The 23,948-nt window shown below is 45.4% G+C and overlaps 1 protein-coding gene across 1 annotated transcript in view; it reads right to left on the minus strand.

The window, feature by feature from the left end:
• Positions 1–7,190: 7,190 nt before the first annotated feature.
• Positions 7,191–23,948, minus strand: part of MFSD2B (MFSD2 lysolipid transporter B, sphingolipid) — a 599,687-nt gene continuing 582,929 nt past the window's right edge. Inside the window, exon 14 of the mRNA XM_069605873.1 lies at positions 7,191–11,961. Within this exon, the coding sequence (XP_069461974.1) occupies positions 11,928–11,961 (34 nt within the window). The 3' untranslated portion in view covers positions 7,191–11,927. The remainder of the gene's footprint in view (positions 11,962–23,948) is intronic.

Below are 23,948 nucleotides of genomic sequence, written 5' to 3' on the forward strand. Positions count from 1 at the left end.
TAAATGCAAAGTAATCTTATATAGTTTGATGGATCTGCCCCTTGTAAATCTTGTCCTTCTACACCTCCGCCCTTAGTCTCCAGCTGAGTACTGCCCCTTTCCTGCTCCCCCAGATCATATAGGCCCTCAATGGGGTATGGTCTGATATTGTTTTTCCCCAGGTAGTCAACCTCCTTAAAATGTTGCAACTGGTCTTTTATCACTGGTATGTAATCAATACATGAGAATGTGTTGTGCGGGTAACAATAGAAGGAGTATTCAGGCGCATCCCCTTTTTGCTCTCACCACAGCTCAACTAGATCGATGTTCAATTTCCTTTGGGCCAAGGATTTGGAGGCAAGTGATTTATATGTCACCTTGGAGTCTGACCTATCTAAGTGGGGGTCAAGTAAGCCCATCCCTCCAGCCCCAAACCCCCACAACTTCCCAATAAAACAGACAGTTTGGTACATAACCTCAACATGAGGATATCCTGTCTCAATACCTGCAATCTAGATGCTTGACAGTTGTGCAAGGGAGCATATGACTCCTGGCTTCGCGTTGGGGACTTGGCAACTACACCTTCCATCCTTTAGGGTGTCCCACCAAGTTCAGGGTGAAATGAGTAGCAGATCAGCAATACTAGGTGCTCCCCTGCAGCCACCCGCCGTCTACAGCACAGGTTCCCCCATGATCGTTTTAGTTACCTGGGGATGAAGTTCCAAAACCTCCTGCACTCCCCCAGCTAATGTTTTCAGCATTGTCAGCCCTCCTGATCTGTTGTCCCCACAGATCCCTCAATCTCTGCCTCTGTCACTTGTAAAGTTACGTCTTCCATTACTGTAATTCTCTCAGAGTCTGGGATATTTATTTCCTCCCTTCCTGCTCCCAAACCTGAGCATCCCCTGGGTGTTCTTTGCTCTGGCATTTTGCTCTACTTTTGTTTCGCTGGCAGTTTAGTAGACCAGTTCCCTTCTCCTTCCCACCACTCCCATGCTTCTTCCGGAGAATCACAGAACCATAGTTTGTCACCTTGAATGATATTCAGCTTAGCCGGGTGCAATAACATTTAACAAATTCCATTCTATCGCAGGGCCAGCTTTACTTCATCACAGTTCATTTGCTGTTGTTGTACCCGTTAAGTGTAATCTGGAAATATCAGAATCCTCATATTGAACTGTTCCGTCCGGCCATCTGTAGAATTGCATCGCAATCCCGATGATTAAAGATCCTAGCCACCACCGGTCTGGGTATGGCTCAAGGTGGGGGTCTCTGTGTGGGAACTCTATGGGCGTGTTTCATTGTGAACCATCTCGAGAGTCCTTTCGAGCCCAACTGGTCTTGTTGCCAGTTGCCCAGAAACAACACAATGGAGCCTCCTTCACCCTCAGAGAGGCCTATAATGCGCAGGTTATTTCTTTTTGAGCGGCCCTCCATGTCCTCCGCTCACACCGCTAGGATCCTTGTTGTCTACAGTAGAGTGGAGACCTGATTTTTAAGTGTCAGTATCTCCCCTTCGGTGGCAGTGACTCTGAGATCGGTTGCTTTCTGTCTCCCTGCGGTTTTATGCCTATCTGCCCTTATGAGATTTTGTTCCTCGCTGATATTGCCTACTTTTGACTCCAAGACAACCCTGAAGTTCTGCATTGCCAGTAGGACTTCCGCTATCTTCCCCTCCAAGTTAGTAAGGGGCTCCATCATTGATAAGTGGGAATCCTTCCTTACTGGGTTTTTTGTACGCATTACCGGTGTTGTGCATTTCTCAATTTTTGGTTGTCTGCCTTTAGACCCGATCATGGCCTCCAGTCCTTCCTTTTTCAGATAATGTTGCTGTAGTGAGTTATTTGGAACTGCAACTTCTATACTTCCCAGCTCATGTCTTATAACCCTACTGTTTCAACAGCACATGATGCGGGTGCTCCTATTCTCCCAGGTCGGGTTGCACTGGGAGCTGGGTCTATATGCCCTTTGTATTCGGCATACAGGACTGTCCTGTGCCTACCCTACTATGGTAAATACCCCTCCCCAGGCCAATTACTATCAAGCCGAGAGGAAAGGATCTTGCACAGTATCCATCACCAGCATATTTATTCCTGCATGTGGTTTGATGCCGTCTGGGTCTCTACATTTACCGGGCTCTCTCAACAATAGCTGTAGCTGCCTCTGGGGTCCATCGTGTTTGTTGTGTGGCATTGTGCAGTGTTTTTGTCCTTCTGTACAACTAACGTCAAAGGTGCACCCAGGCCAAGCCTCCCTACAGCCAGGCGAGCTTGGGGTGTCGAGTGCAACTCCCCGGCCTCGACATCATGGTCCGGGTGTGTTGCCTCTCAGGCTGGCTCACCTCTGCCACCCTGCGGCATTCGGCATTGCGGAGATGTGGGTTGCAGCCATCTTGGCATCGCGTGGAAGCCTTCCCCGGTCAAACCTGTCACCATTTAATGGAGAACCAGTATCCTTTATGATTAGCTGGGCAGATTTGCAGAAGCCCAAGACCATCCCCTCACCCAAACACCATTCTGATACCGACATGATAATTTCAGGATTACAGCAGGCGGCTGGTGGAGACTCGTTGCTTCATCTACAAAGCTGTCACCCTGAAGTCCCCAAGCTACCGCACTGGGAAAATTAGCATCTCTGGAGGTCTGCGATCTACCAGAAGTAAGGAAATGTGCAGACTTGAACTCTGACGGTGCAGGAAGAAAAGAACCAGAAGATAGGCCTTCTCTGTGTATGCTGCACGGTTCTGGAACCTCCTCCTGTCAACATCAGACTTGCCCCCTACCTTCTACAATTCAGGAAAGAGCTCAAGACCTTCTTCTTCAAGGAATAGCTCCTCCCTAACACCTAGATCCAGATACCCTGCACTCCCCACCCTACCTGAGACTCAATGATGTGCTCCTGACTGTCTCCTCCCCTGGTTGCTTGTGGATCCCTTGCTGCCAATTGCCCATCCTCACCCTCCCCTGTCAGCTCCCTGCTGCCTTTTCTCTACTTCCTTCGCTGTGTACTTCCCCCTAGGTATGCACGCAATAAATATCCTATAAAAATAATAATTGTATGCCTGGTTTTTGTATTTCTGCAGCGTCTTCAAACTTGTCTGTCCGGTAATAAATGTGGGCTTAATCAATATCTATCTATCTAAAGATGCAACAATTGAATGCACAGCAACTACAATAGATGTGTTATTAGAACATCTGACATAAATGTGGTAATCAACCAACTGCAATGGATGTGGTATTGGATAGTTGTTGCAATGGATGTGCTAGTTGGCTCCAATATACTTCTAATCAGTCACTAGCATTTTAATGGTGAAACTTAATTTGCCAACTCCTGTTTTTGAAAGGAAATGTTTCAGTTTGTGAGTTAGCTGATCACACCTGTTTTTATATGAAGGTAATTTAGAATTGAATGGAAAATAATTCTACCTCTCTCATTGACTCTCACTACAACCATCCTTGCCGGCTACAGGGCACCCCAAACTCACTCCTCACTCCTCCTAAACCACTACCAACTTGATAATGACCTAGCTGGGTACTTTGCTTCAAACATTTTCAAAATAACAAACTCTCTCCTGACCTTCCTCACACTCACTCTTCCTACTTTCTACACTCTGCTTACTCCACCATCCTCTTCCTCTATCTCCCACTTTAGTCACACTAATACTGAAGATTTCCTATCTCTACTGATGAAGGCTAACCCCTCTTATGCCTCATCAGATCCTCTTGCTTCTCAGCTAGTCAAGCATATTGCCCCTTTAGTGGCCTCTCACTTCGCACTGTACTCTTCAACGTGTCCTTCAACTCTGCTTGCTTTCCCTCTATTTTCAAAATGGCCATGGTCATCCTCATCCTAAAAAAGCTTGCCCAAACCTGCCAGCAAACTTTTACCCCGTGTCTCTCCTTCTGCACTACTCGAAATGGCTCAAAAGGGTTGTGTTCAACCGTATTATCAATTTATCACACACCCACAACCTTCAAGACCCCCTACAGGCAGGTTACCGTTACCTGTCACTTCAGGAAACTGCATGAATGTCTCTAACTTCATTACCTCTGAAGCACTCCAAACTATCCTCTATCCTTGACCTGTCTGCTGCCATTGACACTGTTGAATACTCTGATCAATGTAATGCTCTCTCTCAAGCTCTTTCGCAATGGAGCCCTGGCCTGAATTGAATCCTACCGTCCCCAATTCTCTGTCTCCTGGACAACACCTCTCAACTCACTCCTCTAAGCATTGGTGTTCCACAAGGCTCAATCTTGGGTCTGCTCCTCTTTACACTCTATACCTCTGCTCTTGGGGCGCTATACTCCTCCTTTGGGTTCTCGTACCAACTGTTCACGGATGACACCCAAATCTTCTTCTCTTTTCCTGAACTCTCCTCTGATCTCTCTACCAACATTTCAAACTGTCTCTCTGCCATTAAATATTTGATGGCTTTGCACTTTCTGATCTTAAACTCTTACAAAACAGGGGTGCCCTTCTTCCCTTCCAAATAGTCTTATATTCTCCCCTGCCTATCCAGTTCCCACCTGACAAACTCCTCTACTCTTTAGCTAGAAACCTCAGCATCATCTATGTCTCTTCTCACACCTTCTCTACTTTCATCTCCAAAATTGCAACTGAGGCTTGTCTAAACCTCCTTAATATTAGGAAAATCAGGCACCTCCTCGCTTTCAACCCCACCAACCATCTCTTAACCACCCTTGTAAAGGGTTTAAAGTGAACTACTGTACCAGCATCCTCTTTCGTATCCTCAACTATGCTTTCTGTCCTCTTGACAAGATCATTAACTTTGCTACCGGGACTCTCTTTGAACTCCCTTACTGCACACCTACTTCCTCTCACTGTCACCGGGATGGATGGCTGATGATGCAAAACATGGCCAGATTTAAATGTCTTCTCTTGGTTCACAAATCTATCCACAGTAAGGCAGCACCATATTTATCCTCCTTTATCAAACTCTTCAAGCCTTCCCGTAATCTCCCCTCTGCCTCCTTGAATACCCTTGTGGCACCTCACCCTGCCTCTTCTTCTTCTTGCTTCTGTTCTTTCTATCTTTTTGCTCCACTTGCATGGAATTCTTTTCCTCCAGACATCTGAGAAACAGCCCACGCTGATTGGTTCGAAGCCAAACCTACCTCTCATCTGCCTTCGCGCTAGAATAATTTCCCTTGTCTCTAACCTGCCCCTGTCCCTCACTTTCTCTGGTTCCACTCTAAGACTTCTATCATCATGGTCACATCTCTAACATGGCTGGTCGTACCACCTACCTGCACTTCTGGGTCCAGGGCTAGACCAGCTTCAGAACATGAAAGTGAGTCCTCTGTGCGAAGAGCTGGTATGGTTCCTCGTGCTACATGCAAGTTTTCATCCAGGTCTATGCAATTCTGGAACGTGAGGTCCTGCATCCATAATGGTAATAGGCTAGCACTGGATGAACGACTGATGCATGATAATGCGTAACTTGACAGCTGTGTGTGTGAATCCTTGTGAATTGTGACACCTACGTTTGTTAATAATGGGCAACTGTTGGTGGGGTTGATGCAACAAACATGTATGGCACATGTGAATTTCACGTGAGGGTACGTTACATTTTTTGTAGCTTCTCTGGCACTTGTCCTTTTAGATTACTCTTTGTGTGGTTGTGCACAGTTGAGAAAAGATACTTCATTACATTGACAACACGAGTAGATATGTTCAATTAGGTACCTACCCCCAACTACTGAGGGTCCTGTTCCCAACTCTTACATGCCAAAGCCCTCTAGGCCACCAAGGGCAAGCACAGAGTCAGCCTTAGTGAGTGAAGGGACAGTTCCACCTCCCATTGCCACCACCTCTTTTCTGTGCTCTGCAACGCGCTCCCAGAAGCTGTAATTGAAGTAATTCCACCTGTTCTTGTCCACCATCGTGGGGTGAGTGTTTACCTCACACTTGAGGTCCCAGATGTGACTCCATAATGCAGAGTGCCTACTTGGTGCTGTTTTTGCCATCTGATTTCTGATTAGTTGCTGTGGGGGGCATGAGGTGGTCGGTCCTTTTTAACCTCCTCTGCCAGTGTGGTGAGTTCTTGTTCATTAAATTTCAGCTTACAGCGCCTGTCATCTCAGGAGAGGTCATGGCTGTTGGATGCCTTCCTGCTTCTGAGACTCAGAATGGATTGTGTTTCCTTCTTCCATAGTGGACGCTGCTACATTTCCAGTTATCCGCAGATGAAGTAACAGCATTTAGCACATGCGGTATTTGTTCAGGATTCTGGATTTGGAATTATCCATATGTGCGCTTTTCAGTGAAAATCTGGTAACGGTGTGGTGCTCGTCAGCTTTTCTCTGCGTAACGGTACTTACCATGTTCAGTATTGCTATATTATGCGTTATGTTCTTTTATGTCAATCCAAGCCATAGTAATCTTTTGACACCCAGGCTTGTCCGGATAGGTTGTATTGTGCCCCAACCAGTGGTACTGAGAACGTGGTCTGTGGGAAAAAAGGAAGAGAGCAATATTGACTGGTATAACCAAAGTAGGGTTGAGCAGGGGAGTGTCTGACTGTGTGAGCAGGGTGAATCCGCAATCCTAATGGATGAAACGGAGTGCTGGTCACGAAAAGTGGTCATGAAACCTGGCAGCAATACCAAGCTTTTTCTGGGAAGGCCTTTTCTAGTAAATTGCTGCGTGGCCCTCGGATTAGTCACTGCATGGCTGCCGGATGGACTCAAGAGGTGCTGAAGTTTGCCCTTGAAGTGTGGAGGCTTATTCACCAGGTAAAGTTTTAAACATCCCCCTTCACCATCAATGGACTAATCTGAGGGCACAAAGCAAACTAACCAAAGTGTCAGAAACAAGAGTTGGCCATGTACAGGTCAATGCAGGCAAAAGAAAGAAGAACAAAGACAGAAGGCCCGCAAGCCATAACAACTTGGCCACTTGGTGGAAAAGGAGATTAAATTAGGTACTGTGGAACATTGACAGAAGTAACTGTGAGTTGGCTTTTAAATCAAAGTATGTGATACATATAGAGGTGGGGTCCAGTGTGGCAGACTGTCCAAATTCAAATGTCCCCCTTTATTGGACTCTACCATTGTCCTCCATTTGGAAGCCATGGGAACATTTCCTGGTACGACTGTAGTGTGTACATCTCTTTCCCATTGCATCTTATAAAAACTGTTCAGTAACACAGTTAAACACAGATACAAACAGTAAAACAGAATACATTTACTTGTTCTGCCTATTTTTCATTCACAATTAATGCAATTTTGTAAAAACAAAGTGTGAACAGGTGTTTTATTTTATGGCTATAGTGACCCCAGGCATGTGGGCGGTACTTTTAACCCAGGATTACATGTCGTCTTACCCATGGACTGATCACATACTGCATGGTTGCAAATATGTACCTTGGACCAATTTCAAGATCATTTGTTACACTTCTCTCTGTAAGGAAGTGGGCTTAACTCCACGTATCACTGGTATTAATGTTTGTTTTGTAATACTGGATATTGAAATGTTCAATAGGGTGAGGTTGGCTTAACTAATTTAGGATTTTAAAGTTCCCAATTGCCTACCCCAAGTTCCCAAGAAAGCCTTAAGGTAGTCAAGCAGAGACCAAAGCCGCCTCTCAACGCTCCATGCAGATATCTAGGTCTACAACTTATTCTCGGTCTCACCGAGACTTTGGTTCACGGCCAGTTCTGTTACGGGTATTGACACTCTTCTTCCCAATGGCTAGAAGATCCTCTCCGAACCCAGAACCAGCCATCCCGGTGGGGGTGTAGCCTTGATTTTCCCGGAGTGGATCCCTGCTTCTATCATTCCAATGCTGGATTACTCCTCCTTTGAAAGCCTGGTCTGCAAGCTCTCTATCTCTCCTGGCCTCTCCCACTTTGGCCACTATCTACAGGCCACCTGGCCAGGTCGCCCTCTTCCTCTCTGAATGTGCTGACCTCTGCTCCTCCCTCCTTGCCTCGACCTCTCAACTTCTCCTCCTCAGAGGCCTGAACATCCACTTGATTACTACCAGCCCTTCTTCGGGACTCTTTCTCAACATCTGCGACACACTCTCTCTCTCCCTCTGTATTATTTTCTCTGACCTGACTCACTCTGCAGGGCACACCCTGGATGTTTTGATCTCCTCAGACCTCCCCTTCTCTAACCCCCTCACCACTCCTCTCTCTTGGAGTGACCATGTTCTCCTTTCCTCCCACCTCTCTCCGTCTACCCCTCAGGTCAAGCCAACTCCAGCACTGCCACCTAGCTTCTTAGTTATATGACCCATGAAGTGTGTGTCATTTGAGGCTGTCGCCGCCACTTTTACTCCTCCTCCTGCACCTTTGGCTGACTCTCACCCTTACACAGCCCTCTCTAACCTTTATCTCTCTATCTCTAACACTCTGGATGTCCTTGCCCCTGTCTTGAGGATCCACTTGAAGCCCAAATCCAAGTGCAACTCTTGGCACGATTCTGACCTTGCCACCCTTAAATGCAAGGGTAGGGCGGCGGAGAAGAAGTGGAGGGCATCAGGTGCACCCCCTGATAAACTGGGCCGCTGCCTGCTCCAAAGGCAGTACAGACTCTCTGCCCTCTCTAAGAAGAGAGCCTACATCCAAGCCTGCTTTTCTGCAGCGACTAACAACTCAGCCAAACGTTTCAAAATCTGCAAGGAGCTGGCCAATCCTGCTGCAGTCTCTACATCTCCTGTTCCCTACCAGGTGCTCTGCACAGCCTTGGCTTCTCATTTCATCAATAAAACTCAGGACATCCTGTCCACCCGCTCTTTCTCTACCTCCTCTTCCTCCACCTCTACCACTCCTGGCGTGCCTGAGGCTGTCTCTCCACCTCCTTTCTCCTCCTTTTCCCTGTTTACCCCTGACAATGTTTCTAGATATGATATGATATGGCAAGTCCGATCTATGAACGCCTTGTCAAAGCAGGTTCTTCCCTGCTCATCCAGAACCATCAAGAACCAGATTGACACCCTTGCTCCAGCCTTGGCCGATTTCTGCAATCACTCCTTTGCCACTGGAACCTCTCCCTTAAGCACTCCCTTGTGCACCCCCTTCTAAAGAAGCCCTCAGCCGATCCTTACTCCCCGGCTAACTATCACCTGATCTCCATCACTCCGCTCCTGGGAAAACTCTGGGAAAAGCTGGCCATCTCCCAGCTTAATCTGCATACTGAATCTGTTGGTTGTCTCCACGACACTTGTTTTTGTGTGTTATTTATGACAACACCCCCCCGACTAACAGTAGTCCTGGGCAGCATTTACTCTTGTCTGTAAACCAATGTTCAAACTGTTGTTGAGAGATTTTGCACCTTTATGAGACTAATACCCACGACACCAAACAGGGTGGTACACAGCGGTACCCTTTAAATTTCAAATCAAAATCTGTCCGTCTCTCTGTTATCCTACCAACAAGTGAATTCTTTTTGTGTATCATCACCATAATTTTGAGATGAAATTTATCAATCCAAAATTCTTGTTGTGTGGATCTCCCCATCCTGATTCTTTTTCTTAATGATTACTTACCCTCCTGGGCATATCAGGACATAGCCAGGCGCCCTATATTATTTACTTTGTATTAACACAGTCCAGAGTGTGTGTGTGAGTGCTGTTGTTCTAAGGATTGCTTCATGATAGTTTCTATTCTTTGAAATTAGCAAAATCAATTGTTGTGTTTTTGAAGTATTATAGGTAACACATTAATCCAGAACAGATCAAGTGAAAGCTCGGCGCTAGAGGTAAATCATCTTTTACAAAGGAGGTGGAGTAAAACATGCGTCTGCCCATTATTTGCATCATCAACGATGCTGGGATCAGTTACGTCAAAAAGAGACTATTCTTTTATTTCTCGATTTCTTGATTTCTGAAGCTGTTAGTATTAGAGCTGTACATAGCAATGTGTATTTTATTCATGACAGTATTGCTGATCATACAATGGTTGTGTTTTATATTGGTATGTTGACAGGGCTGGACTAGGGCAGGAAACACCCCACATTGTCAACTGGCAGACATAACTTGTAGTGAGCAAGAGTATGAGTGGCACCTTTGGGTGCTTTTTGAAGGAAATGTTCTGGCAAATGGTACATTTTGAATCACATTGGGTCAGTAACATTGGCTAATTCTACCATCTGCAGTAAGTCATCAAAATACAGTAGAAGCTTTGTTATCTGGCACCTCATTAACCTGGATACACTATTAACTGGCATCTCCCATTTCTGATAATAGAATTATTCTGGTTAAGAAAGTGCGCATATCAAGGTTTTGAAGCCATATAACCAAGCTTCTGCATGACAGAGTGCCAGTCCAGAGCAAAAGGCCAGGAAGCTTTGTTTTTCAAACTTTGCACTCTGTTTTCAGTGCTCTGCCTCCATAAGCGCCATTTGGTTATTTGGCATATTTGCTAAACCAGGGTCAATAGATACCCAACAAAGCTAGACAATAAGGCTTTCACAACAGCACACCTTATCTCGCAAAAACAGTCCACACTCCAAGCCTAGGTGTGGAGATCATGGTACATTTCCGCACATGAAGTCCCTCTTGTATTATTTTGGTATTGTCAATGTTTCCAGTTTATGAATCGTAGAGTCCCTTTCCATTCTGTGAGTCTTGTTCATGTCTCTTGGCTTGCAACTTTACTTATTCAGTATTCTTCTCATGTCCCAAGGTGGTCCTATTATAGTTCGTTTAGATATACCTTCTGCAGGACAATAAACAACCCATGCTGTTTCTCCTTCTTTGAAGTTGACCCCCTTAGGTGCTATTTCCCATGCCTGGTGCATGATGGTGGCTGTGCCTATGCCTATACCGGTGGGTTTGTGGAAGGCTCTACAAATGGGTGGTTTGCCTGCTTCTGTGCCTATGTAAAGCACTCTATCTGTAGCCTTGTGCTCTAAACAGAACATTACTAATGAGTAATTTTTAATAGCCTGATATACTGTATGGGGTACATAATTCTTTATATTATAAGGACATTTGTATCTTTTTGTGTCTGTCAATTCTATACCACATGGACAGCTTTTTCACATACCTATGTATGCTTGTTTTCATTAGTTAACAAGTAAATACGGACAACCAAACAGTATATATGTGCTTCCGATGAAATGGATGTGACACGACATAGACAAATCGTTAATGTCAGCATACAATAGAAATTTGAAGAACTACATCTCAACGTTGCTATATGTTGGTAATGCTCGCATATCTCCAGTAGGCGATGTGCAACCTACTGCATTGTGGGCATCGGAATGTAATTGGTGATCACTACCTATTTTTCGCCTTCTACATACAGTGTCCAATAGATTGCCTCACACGCACCTTCCAGCTAAAGTACCCTAACCTAGGAGAGTATTGGGTTTCTCCCTAGTAACACTACTGCAGCTAAACAGAGGTTTGCTCTATATCCGTATGTGAACTAATGAGACATACCAGCATTACCTTAAAAAGTGTAATTACCTTGACCATATATATTCATTTGAATGTAACTTTCAGGATGCATAGAAATACCGCTTCCATCCATGAAACACTTGCAGTTCTCAGGCCACATTCCCTCAGTAAACCCAGCATAAATGACTATGTCCAAAGGGCAATGCAATACTGACATTCTGCATATAGCTCAATTCTCAAGGAGTGCAGGTTATTACTTAGTAGCGATCAATGGCCACTGGCAGGGACTTTCCCTGGCCTCCACCCAACAATACAATAAAACTGAGCCTGTGACTATGCCAATGGACACAGATACTATTGGAATACAGAAAATTGCTTCCTATTGTGTAAAAAGTCAAGTTTTGTCAATGATGTACAGGCTATGCGGGGCACAGACTGTGGACTCCGTGGCTCTTAACCAATGTCCGGCAGAGAAAACCCACTTCCAAAGGTATGTCCAAGTTGGAGAAACTGTATGGAAGTTGACCCACTGGGTACGGTTGAAGAATTTGTGAGAAGTGATGCGCCATTTGTGTCATCCAATGAGTGTCAGACGCCTGGTTCGAGACCTGCAGAGAAACACAAATGGAGATATTGTATGAATTACATAGTGCAATAAAGTGCCCTAATGTACAGCTGGGATTATTTGATTAGCAGATCCCTGGAGATGACCGTGAAGGGCGATATCTGTAAAAAAGCATTTCTGAAGTTTTCCAATTATTCAGCTTGCGATGGGCGGTACAGGTTCTGATAGCCATGCTATTTCTTACTTGGAAGAACAAATACCTAATACTAAAGTATTTCTTCTGTTCTGCACTGCACCAGCAGAAGCTCAACGCTTTATGGACACCTGAGTTTGCCAGGTTCAGGCAGTTATATTTGTAGCATCATATGTATCTGTGAGATGGAGGCTGCAGATACAGCTCTCAAAACGGCTGCTTACAGAGGGACCTTGCCTAGCCTATATTTTGGCATATGTGAACCAGGTCAAGATACGGGGCAAATGCTAAAATACACTATTAATCAACTCCTAGTTTTTGCTACCCTAGAATTTCTAATTTGTGCTAGGATAAAGAGCATACAATGTTTAGACTAAAACATGAAAAGAATCAACCAGTAAATTCGTGGTCAGAATACAAAATTAAGTTGGCAATTTGGTTTCGCTAAATGTGGTGGAGCAGAGACTGTAGATATGAGCCATCGGTTCCCGGAACGAGTCATAAGTGTGACAGCGAGAAAAGGAAAAGCTAGGACTCTCTGTAGATATTACCACCACAAATATGGAGCCACACTTGTTTGGATCTGTTGCACCTTAAGGCTGGAGAGAAGACACAAAGGCTATTCCTCAAGAGGTTGCTTCAATCAGAGTGGAGAGAAGAAGGAGCTGACATTTGCACTTGAGACTCAACACATGGAGTTCATGTGGATAATCATGGCACCGCCCTTGCGCACCAGAGGTGTCTTTCAAATATCCTGTGCACATTCTTTCAATGTCACAGCTAAGGGTTTTCCAATCTTTTAATTATCATCAAAATATTCCTTAATTTGATGACATCTGGATGTGTGTTTTTTTAACTCACTATATAATAAAAGGCCAGATGTATATTTGTCCAATGCAGTCATGCACAGTATACACTGACTCTTCTCCTGTTAGCACTGCTAGAGGGAGCTGTTGCCTTACACATACAATAATAAGACTTCAAGTTCATATTCCAGCTGAACACAATGTTTATCATCACTGCTAGAGGGAGCTGTTGCTTTACGCATACATCAATAAGACTTCAAGTTCATCATCCAGGCGAACAAAATGTCTATTTCAATAATGATAACATACAATTAGCTGCAGAAAAAGCCCAAGAAAGGGATGCCACTTTAACTGCATACTTCAAGTTGAATGAAGAGAATCATGCTACACATGAATTTTATTACTCCGACATCCCTCAACATTATATATTTGATTCCAAAACCTGTTAGTGGAATCCAAGAGAAAGAGGAGCAGATACAACAATTCGCCGTATGTACTACGTTGATCTTTTATCGAATTCTGAGAGATTTTGTTTGAGGTTAATACTTCTCCACATAAAAGGCGCAAGATCCTTTACAACATTTTTTTTCTATTAACATAAATCACCTTAAAATATCCCACATAATAATATGAACACTCTGAAAATGTCTTCCTTTAGGCCATGTATGCAGGCTTTTACACTAGTTGTGACATAAATCACTAGTAAGCCTTCAGTCTCCAGCAATAGGAGGTGACTATCTGAGAAGCACAGCTGCCTTAGAGCTAATGTAATGGCTGCCCTGTTTACTCACACAGGCATTGCAATGCTGTTCCATGGCCACACGCGACTGGGTGCATTGAACAAAATAGAGGCAGATGCTTGATAGCAGCAACAATTGAAATTATAGCATTTCCCACCAGAATCCCACCCTGTACCATGGACACATTGCATGTTTCACCAGCCCCTCCCTGCCCCCCCCCCTTAGCAATTGCCAAAGTCATTTGTGGGACACATTTATTATGGCTAATTGGAATAAAGAAAAAAGCATTGTGGACATAATTACTGGTGATGTCACATCTGGTGCCTAAAGACTCTCCTAGGATCTCACAGTGAAAGCCTACCAGTCCTTGGAAAGCCAGTGCAACTGAAATCTAACAAGAGACCGCTAGCTGACCATTGTATGCTCTGGAGACAAAGCAAAAACAAAGAGGTGATGGCTGGAAGGTTTAGACTGAATCTTAACCACTGGCATTGCTCGGGGCAACCCTCCAGACCATCGTTCTTCGCCTGCCAAGCCATTACAGAAGGGGAAAGACCATATGCAAATCAGGCTTGGCCCCACCCCAAAAGGGGAAGTGCTAGGTTCGGGAAGCCCGAACTGCTAGGTCACATCCCTTCTGCACGAGACCACAAGCATCCCCAAACATCTTTCACCCTTGTTGGGGCTCATCAGTGAGGAGTAGCTTGGGTCTCTAGGCCCAGCAGGCACGGGACTTCTCATGCAGAAGGGATGTGACCTAGCAGTTCGGGCTGGACTGCCCCTTTTGGGGTGGGGCCAAGCCTGATTTGCATATGGTCTTTCCCCTTCTGTAATGGCTTGGCAGGCAAGGAATGGTGGTCTGGAGGGTTGCCCAGAGCAATGCCAGTGGTTAAGATTCATTCTAAACCTTCCAGCCATCACCTCTTTGTTTTTGCTTTGTCACCCCGAGTGGGACAGGTATGCCCAGACGTGGGTCCCGTGCCTGCTGGGCCTAGAGACCCAAGCTACTCCTCACTGATGAGCCCCAACAAGGGCGAAACATGTTTGGGGATGCTTGTGGTCTCGTGCAGAAGGGATGTGACCTAGCAGTTCGGGCTGGACTGCTCCTTTTGGGGTGGGGCCAAGCCTGATTTGTATATGGTCTTTCCCCTTCTGTAATGGCTTGGCAGGCAAGGCAGGCAAGGAACGGTGGTCTGGAGTGTTGCCCAGAGCAATGCCAGTGGTTAAGATTCATTCTAAACCTTCCAGCCATCACCTCTTTGTTTTTGCTCTGGGGACAAGCCAAATGCAATAAGGCTCTGTCTGGTCCCTACCACAGACTGTCATTCATCAATCACTGCCCTATCCAGTTAACATTTGCGGGTTAGAGGCGCAGCTGCGAATGGTCCATCGCGTCCCCTGAGTGTACTTACCTGTGTAGCAGTATTTGTCTATAGGGGTGTAGGAGGCAGTGAGATGTGGCCATTACATCCTAATCCTGCCTCATTTATTCACTGTTTAATCCTGCTTGAACCTTAAGAATAGTGTAAGCGTGAGAGAGAGGGCTTACATAAAAGAGAAAGGAGGGGAGGTTATTCGAAAGACATGTGTGCAGTGAGACATTTGAGTCTGAGAATGCTGGATGTATGATGGGGGGACAAATACTTTTTCTCTAGGGCCTCTCACTGGCCCTGCTTCCCCGGTATGCATCCAATAATGGATTACACCTTGGGGAAGTATCATATCGGGATCTAAGCTATAAACGGAGTGGAGTCCTCATTGGTCATCATTGCATAGGCCGATACAGGTATAACATACCCTATTTCCACATCTGGCTGCTACAGAAAGAAGCGGGCAGTGGATAAGCCTGTCTTGGGAGTACATGTGGTGTCCATTCCCAACCTTTAGGACACTGAGATGATTTTGCAGTCCTCTAAAGATATCCGACTGTGTGTACGTGGTTTCTTTATCTTTGGAATGATTGTCTCAACTAGGGGTCTTACTCTTTGCATGTCGGACTTTATGGAATGTGGTTACAGGTAGTAAAATATCGGAAAGTCCTGATTTAGAAATCCGATTAGTTAGGGATTATTTACTGAAATCATAAATTGAATTCCTACAAGTATGATTGTGTATCTTCTTTGAGTGTTTTACATTCTGTCTGTTCTTAGTATAGACACCTGCTAGTCAGTATTATTACATCAAATGAATCTCATCTTTCACGCTTACTAGTGATGCAATATAATGATGTCTGGTCATTGTTTTGAATGATTTATTAAATTGATCAGTGGGAGCCTGTATTGATAAACTGTTACATTGTAAGGAAATGAGAAGTTGGAAATGAAACTATTACTGAAATTGGATAACTGAAGTTGAAAACAAATTGTAATCTAATCTCCATCTTTTATTAATTTTCATCAATTATTCCAATTGTAAATTAGTCTGTTCTTGTTCTGAAATTTTGTTAAAGTTCTTAAGGAACTAAATACAAATATAAATCAATAAAATAAACAAATAAAGTATGTATCTTTTCTAAGTGAGTGGGTGGGACCCTGTCATGCATCCGTGCTCTGTACAAAGTATAAATAGGCATTACAGCTAGGAAGGGGAAGGGATGTAGTGAAGCAATACAAAGGCACTTGCAAACACTGCAAATGCAAGATTTAGACAGAACTGGGCTGGTGTAAAACCTCTGATTGAGTTCCCTGTTTCACATATCTGTTATCTTCTGTAAGCTAGAGCTAACTAGGTATTCATGCAGTGCCGGTCTGATTTTAATGATATGTGTTCATAGGCTGCTTGCACAGGTTGGTTGTGATCTCAGTTTGTATAGGGCAATGACACCCAGGTTCCTATTGGGATTTCTCCAGTGTCTACCCCAAGTACTATTCGATCTCATATAGACTCGATGCCCACAATAGAATCACCATAAAATCTCCCTTAGCAGCTGCCAGCTGCCATTTCAAGAGTTCATCCAGAACAAACACAAGCCGCATAGTTCTGTGGCATATAAGGCTGAGGGCACTGCCTTTGCATGGCCAATAACAAGTCCTGGCTTCATGCAATTCTACCAAACCTGGTGTTTGATCAAGAAACCTCAAAGCCTTTTTGGCCAATGTGAGTTTAACTTGATTGTTTAATTTAAGCACATATATCGGTTGCCTTTTGGGCACCATTGCTATACAGTCCATGCAGAAGGCTTCTATGATTGCAGATCATGATGGATGTTGCAAGCTGGTCAGGAAGTGCAGGTGACTATGCTATGGATACATGTTCTGAGAGCGGCATGTGGGAGCTGCCTGGCTGAAGAGTGGGTGGTTCAGTCGGTGTCTCTATGATGGAGTGTGTCACAAGTACTTAAGGAATGGCTTATATGCGAGCTTGGATCCTGTAATTGAGAAATGAAGGTGGTCACAGTATTTGTTCTACTGGCACGCGTGTACATTACCTGAAGTGAAGTTACTTCTGAATTGTAAGACTATTGACGAGATTTAAAAAAGGACTTGTGTGCTGTTTCAGGATGAGCCGCGAAGAAGAGAGACCCCTGGTGACCAACAAAGAGGTATTCCATCCCTAACTACTGGAGGTTAAACCAGCCATAATGAAAGACTTTTTGGGCCTGCTGCTCTTGGAGTATGCTTTGTTCAATTTCAGGGATAAGGTGTCCTTTGAAAGTTTGTGTATGCTGAAGTAATGCCAACAAGATGAAAAGATGAGCAGCTGACCTTCCAGCAAGCAGAGTTTGCAGCTTCCAGAGGAGAAGTCGAGGAACAAAGCTGTGATGGTGATTTTTCAGTTGCCTAGCCTTAGCCATTCGGCTGGTTGCCACCCTGAGGGCTTTGTTGTTTCAGAGCAGTACTTGAGGCCTTAATCTGATAGACCTGTCAACAGCGGTAGGAACTTGTGTTGTGGCCCCCAATGAACACTCTAAGCCTTGTGTGGGTAGCCAGAGCTTTATTCTCTTAAACAGGTGCTGGAAAGACAGTTGCATCACTGTGTGTAAGCATCCATGAACTATGTACAAAGGGTAAAGGTAAAACCAGTTGTTAATGGAGGAACAGTCTTTAAGGTAAGTGTCAGGAGGAGCTTTAGGGCTGCGGTCTTGTTTGTACCATCCCCGCGCTCGGAAAACACTAACAGCACGGCCATAGCACATAACGCTCATAGTCTTGCGAGACCTCGTGCGCCCAAGGTCTCGCGATGCTTGATCTCTACATACCTCCTTTTGTTGAGGAGCTTGGTGCTACTCCAAGACAAGATCTGCAAAACATGCTGGTCTTTCCTTTCTCATTGGGGGCGGCTTTCTCTGACCCCTTCACCTTGCTGCACTCTCTCAACCATCTCACTCGAAATCCACTTGCAGTTCACATTCCACCTGACGTGTCACTTCTTCCTCCCTAGAGTTCTCCGCACCTTGCCGCAGGCAGGTTCCTGTATATCCTTGTTCGATTTGTCACCCAGTTTCCTTGTCCCTGTCTACTTGTTCAGGAGCCTCTTGGTCATGCGATTCTTTGGCTCGTCTTTCAAATAGCACTACTCGCTCCAAGTTCCAATTTTTCCCATCTTTAGTGCACCCATAGTTAGACCCTCTTTGCCACACTCTAAGGGGCTTTCTGAACCTGAATCCTGGCACAGGGTCCTTATGTGGCAACTTTATTTTGACTAGATCCCCTTCCTGAATGTTATTTTTCTGAGCAGGTCTCCATTTGTCATTCCAGAGTTTCATGCAAGTCTTGCCTTTCCTCATTCTCCAGACCAATTTGTCCATGTTTATGGTGTCATCATCCCTTACTTTTGACAACCAAGGCGGAATCAGAGAAGAAGCTGCTCTGCGTCCCCTCATCAGCCAGAACGGGGTGACATTTCTGGTAGCATTCAGAGTCAAACAATGGCCTGCAACTGCCTCCTTGACCGTACTGTAGGGGTCCATGCTGGCTGCCGTGACCAGTAGGCTGGGGATGATATAGTGCGGCCTTCACCTCATCTATGTTGTTGTCTCTCAAGAACATTTCCATCTCTCTGGAGACCAATTAGACTCCATCCATTGTCAGCGACGAGTTCTTTGGGCAGTGCTTCTCTCTGAAATGTTTATTTGAGGATACTGACGACTGGAGGCATCGTGATGTTGGGGACAAACTCTACCTCCACCCATTTCGATAGGTATGCAACTATAACAATACGCAGGCGACATCAACTCCAAGGTACCAATAAAGTCCAGCCCCAGTTTGTGCCACACACCCTCCGGTATCTCTGTGGGGTGTAACAGAGCTTGTCTCACTTTCAGCCTCGTATTGCTGTTTAAGAACTCATGACAGCTTTCCATCATTATTCTTATGTCTTGATCCATGCCGGGCCATCAATAGGACGCTCTCACTCTTCTCCTTGTCATGTTGCTGCCTAAATGCTATGCATGGACCCTGCACACGATGGTCTTTCTCATACCAACTGGTGGGATAACTCGGTCACCTCTCATTAACATGCCCTCGCTCTCCAAGATTTCTCCTGCTACCTTCCAATATGGACGCAAACCTTAAGGAATCGCTCTTTCATCAGGCCACCCTTTCTTGACCCATTCCGTGACATGCCTCATGGTTGTGTCATTTGCTGTCTCTTCTTCCAACGGCGCCACCACACACTCGTCCTTGAGGACGTCAGTCACTGCATCACTGCGTTCATGCAACCTGGCTATGCAATCTGCCTGGGCATTCTTCCATCTTGCGATGTGCAATATCTCATTTGTATATTATTGCAACTTGACAGTGATGCGGGCTATGTGAGCTGTGGATGTTTACGTCCGCCCTGGGCTGAGCATGTGGATCAGCGGTTTGTGGTCTGTTATCTATTGGACCTTCGTGCCCGACACGTATGTCCGAAAATAGACTGCTGCCCATGCACACGCCAACATCCCCTTCTCCACAGTGGAGTCGTTCTTTTCTGCTGGATGCGAAGGCCACTATGTGCTCCACGTCGCCCTTCTTTTGGATCAGCGTAGCTCCCAATCCATTCGAGCTTGCATCTGTGGTTATGACTGTTTTCCATAGAGGATTAAACCGCTGCAAGCACAGGGCATGCATGATACTCGCTTTGACTTTCTCAAATGCTCAAGACTGTCCTTCACTCCATCGGTTCTCAGTGCCCTTTTTCAGTAAATGCCTCACAGGGCGGGTTGCCTCTGAGAACTTGGGAATACATTTCACAAAATATTCCGGCAGGCCCAAGAATGACCTCAGTTCTTCTTTGTTGGCCGGTGCTGGCACCTTAACTATAGCCTGCATCAGATTATTTTTCGGGCTGATTCCTTCTCTAGAAATCTTGTAGCCCAAGTACTCCACTTCCTTGGCTTTAATCACACACTTCTTGCTAGCATCTTCTGAAGCACAATGTCATGCATTGCAGCGTCCTCTGCGTACATCAAAATATCGTCTTGAAAGTATGATATGTTGCCAATGTTACACAAAAGAGAGTCCATCATGTGCTGGAACGCTGATGCAGCCGAAGACAGGCCAAATGGCAGACAAGTAAACTGGTATGTTCCGAACAGGGTTATACACGCTGTCAAGGCCCTCGATTCTCTATGCCGGCTGATTTGGTGATATGCGTCTCTCATATCAAGATTTGAGAACACTTTTGCCTCCTTTATTAACAGAATCAGTTCATTTATGCTGGGGAGTGGGTAGCTATCCACCAATACTTCTAGATTTAAGCTGCATAGATCGATGCAGACCCATAGATCCTTGAGTGCTGTGTTTTTATTACAACCTCTGGGCTCAGCCATTCTGATGACTCAACACTCTCAATTGTCCCTTCCTTCAACATTCTCTCCAAATGTGCTTGTAACACTCCTGTCGCTGCCGGCACCGATCTCACCTTGTTTTTAACCACAACGTCACCTTTCTTTAGCACTTTTTTGTGCATGTCATTCTTGATCTTCACCAGATTGTCAGAGAATAAGTCTAGAAATTCTTCTCTGGACACCTTCTCTCCTCCTGCATTCATCGATAATACTTGGTCTTCCATGCTGGGATCCAGTCTGATCTTCAACTTGGCCTGGTCGTCTGAACCAGGCACGGCTGGGCCCTTCTCTGAGAAGAATACTTTGGTTTTCATCTCTCTTCCTTTGAATTTGACTGAACCCAGAATGTTTACCAACAGATTCATGACAGCACCTCCGAAGACTTTAGGTTTGTGCTTCGTTGTGCACACCTCCACCTTGTTTTTGACAACCATGTCTTTTTAGGTGTCAAGGGGTAGTATGATAAGGTCTGAACCAGAGTCCGCCATCACTTGTGTCTCGTTTCCATCGACCTTATCGACCTTAATGGCACAGTGCAGTTTTTCTCTTTGAGTCATTCGGCAGTTAACCATGATGGCGGCGGGGCATCCCTCCTCTTCCGATGACGCCTCCGCCTGGTCTTGTCACTCTGCACGGATGCCGCCATTTTTTCCCCCGCCACCTGCAAGCTATGGCAATGTTTCCAAATCTCCATCAGCTCGAACACTCTTTGTTTCCCGCTGGACATTCTCTGTCGTTGGCCAGTTGACGGATGCTGGTACACCTGTGAAAGTGAAGTGGTTCTCGTCTTCCCCCTTTTTCATCTTTGGATTAAGACTGCCACTTGTCTCGCCTCTCCTTAAATTGTACGACATGCTCGGGCTTCAAGCCTGCGAAAATACTTTGGCCTTCTACCCCCAGTGCATTCAGCAGCATGGCTCTCTTCCTTATTGCAGCATAGCCTACGCTTCCCACAGCCTCCAAGTATGTCTCGAATAACGGCTCCCACTGTGGCCATGGTATGGTGGGCCTACCTGGGGACTGTAGGAAAACCGGCGATGGTGTGGCCCCTTGCATGATCTTAGAGGTGGGTTGAGGGTTCTTCGTCCTCATCGCCAATTATGTTGTGTCCCCCAATGAACACTCTAAGCCTTGTGTGGGATGCCAGAGCGTTAGGCTCTTAAACAGGTGCTGGCACGACACAGTTGCATCCCTGTGTGTAAGCATCCATGAACTATGTACAAAGGGGAAGGGTAAACGGGTAAAACCAGTTCTTAATGCAGGGAAAGTCTTTAAGTTTAAGGTAAGTGACAGGAGGAGCGCCGGGTCTGCGGTCTTGTCTGCGCTGTCCCCGCTCTCAGGAAATGCTAACAGTGCGGGCATAGCACATCGCGCTCACAGTCTTGCGACACCTCGGGAGCCTGAGGTCTTGCAATGCTTGATCTGTACAACTTGGTTAGGTTTTCAGGGCGCAGGATGTTTTTCTCTTCTTTCTAGGGATGGAACATCCTTTCATAACACTGTTTCCAGTTGGCAGGCCTTGCATTATTTAGCCATGGCTGTGGACCTCAGGAGCAAAGGCATAGTGGCACCTGTGAAGAGCTGCATGGATGTTTCTGCAGAATTATGAAGGCTTTGTGGTGAACGACCACTAGGATGGTGGTGAATGCATTGCCGTGCTCTCAGGTTACAGCACAGAGGTATGGGGGGCGTTCTATAGTGTTGCACGGATGGTGTTTCCCTTTGCTGGAGGTTTGGGCCACCAGTATGAGAAAATGGCAGGCTCCTTTATCTAATAACTCAAGGAAAGATAGGCCGGTCTGTACTATGTCGTGATTTGATCAACTGGAGATGGAGAATGGCACATTAATGATGGTGTTGACTGCTCTTCTCTTGGTGAGGTGGGTTCAATTAGCCTGGCTTGGTGTGAACGTGTTATAGTTGTGTCCTCTGTTTGCATTGTGTAGCATTATTGGGGAGGGAGGCTGTTTTTTTTTATTTTCTTCCCTAGTTTTGCAAGGGTGGATTTACAATTCTGTGCTTAGGTTTTTACGTCCAATTTGGCAACTTTTGATTTGTGTCTGAACAAGTCTGTGCAATAAGCGCTACATGTGTGTACATTGTGATGTCATAGAGATGTGTACAAGCCTTGCCTTCATAGTAAATTGGTAATGCCCGCCTCCGCCGGTTCTTGCACTGCTTGAGATACATTTGGGTGTATGATAGACCGCATATGTATTTCTTGTGTCGCCACAAGTGTGTGCGTTGGAAGATGTATCTGAAAGTGGAAGTGTGAATTTGTTGGTATGTGCTTTAGTTTTGTCTACTATGTTGTTTTGCATTGTAAAGGGCTGTGCGTTGCATCTTGTCCTGTGTTGTGGTTTAGTGTGTGTGTCATTGTGCTTGTCCAGGTGGATAGCGCATGAGTCAAGCAATGGCCTCTGACAAAAAGGCAACTTGCACTTCACAAGTTTGAATCCTACGGTCGTCTCCTTACATCCTCCCGAGTGCTAAGAAGTGGGAGGAATCCGGCATCAAGCGCTATGGAAGAACAACATATTATTATTGTAAAGAAGAGAGATGTGTTGCATCTCGCCTCTTGCTAGTGTGCAGGCATTCTGGGAGAAACGTGAGTGCATGCTGGGTTGTAAGAGCAGGGGACTGGAATGCTGAGGATGAATTTGGTGGACATGTCAGTTTGAAGCGGCCTGGCCGAGGAATGGATAATCCAGTGAGCGCCATTATACATTGTTTGGTTCCTGACGTCTTGAGTGCCTCTAAACTGGAACTTGTGACTAAATAAGAGTCACCCATTTTGTGTTACTGGCTCAAGTGAACTTTATTTCATATCATACCGAAATACCCCAGGCCATCACAACGAGGCCCAAAATACTGATCAAGAGCCCCATTTCACCATATATATGTGGTGAAATGGGGTAACAAAATACAAGAATTCAGTATTTTGGGCTTCGCAATGGTTTATTTTCGACATTATCACATAGATACCTTCATTTGTTGCAACTTCTGATAAATAACACTGGCCCCATCTGGTAAAGGCGCCTTCAAAATCAGCAAAGGCTCTGCAAGAGTCCAGCTGCCTTCAAAGAGCAAAGATCATGACTTTGAGCTACACTTGATCTGCAACTCTCCCAGAAATGCAGCACCAGTGCAGCAGGAATGCTTCCATAATACAATGCAATGTGTTTCTATCATTGCCTCCTTTATATTCCATACAATCAGCCCTGGTAAAGGCGCCCAACGAAAAAGAAATGCACACCCTGTGGGTACTAAAGACATGCCACACCCTGTGGGTACTGCAGAGCATTTGGCGTAAACAATGTCATCTGGTTGCGTAGAGCGTTTCTTTGCCCAAGGGGAAGGAGCAAGGTTTTAGTATCTGTAGCTTTGTTTTCTAACTTGCAAATTAGTTAACGGGAGAAAGTGATCCCACATGGGACCGATTGAAACTAAATGCAGAATGTGATATCTCCCAGCACTGTAGACGTAGAAGTCTTACTATGTTCTAAGTGGCGATTCCTA

Source organism: Ambystoma mexicanum, chromosome 4p (genome assembly GCF_040938575.1).
Source record: "Ambystoma mexicanum isolate Mex_15411 chromosome 4p, UKY_AmexF1_1, whole genome shotgun sequence".
Lineage (NCBI taxonomy): Eukaryota > Metazoa > Chordata > Amphibia > Caudata > Ambystomatidae > Ambystoma > Ambystoma mexicanum.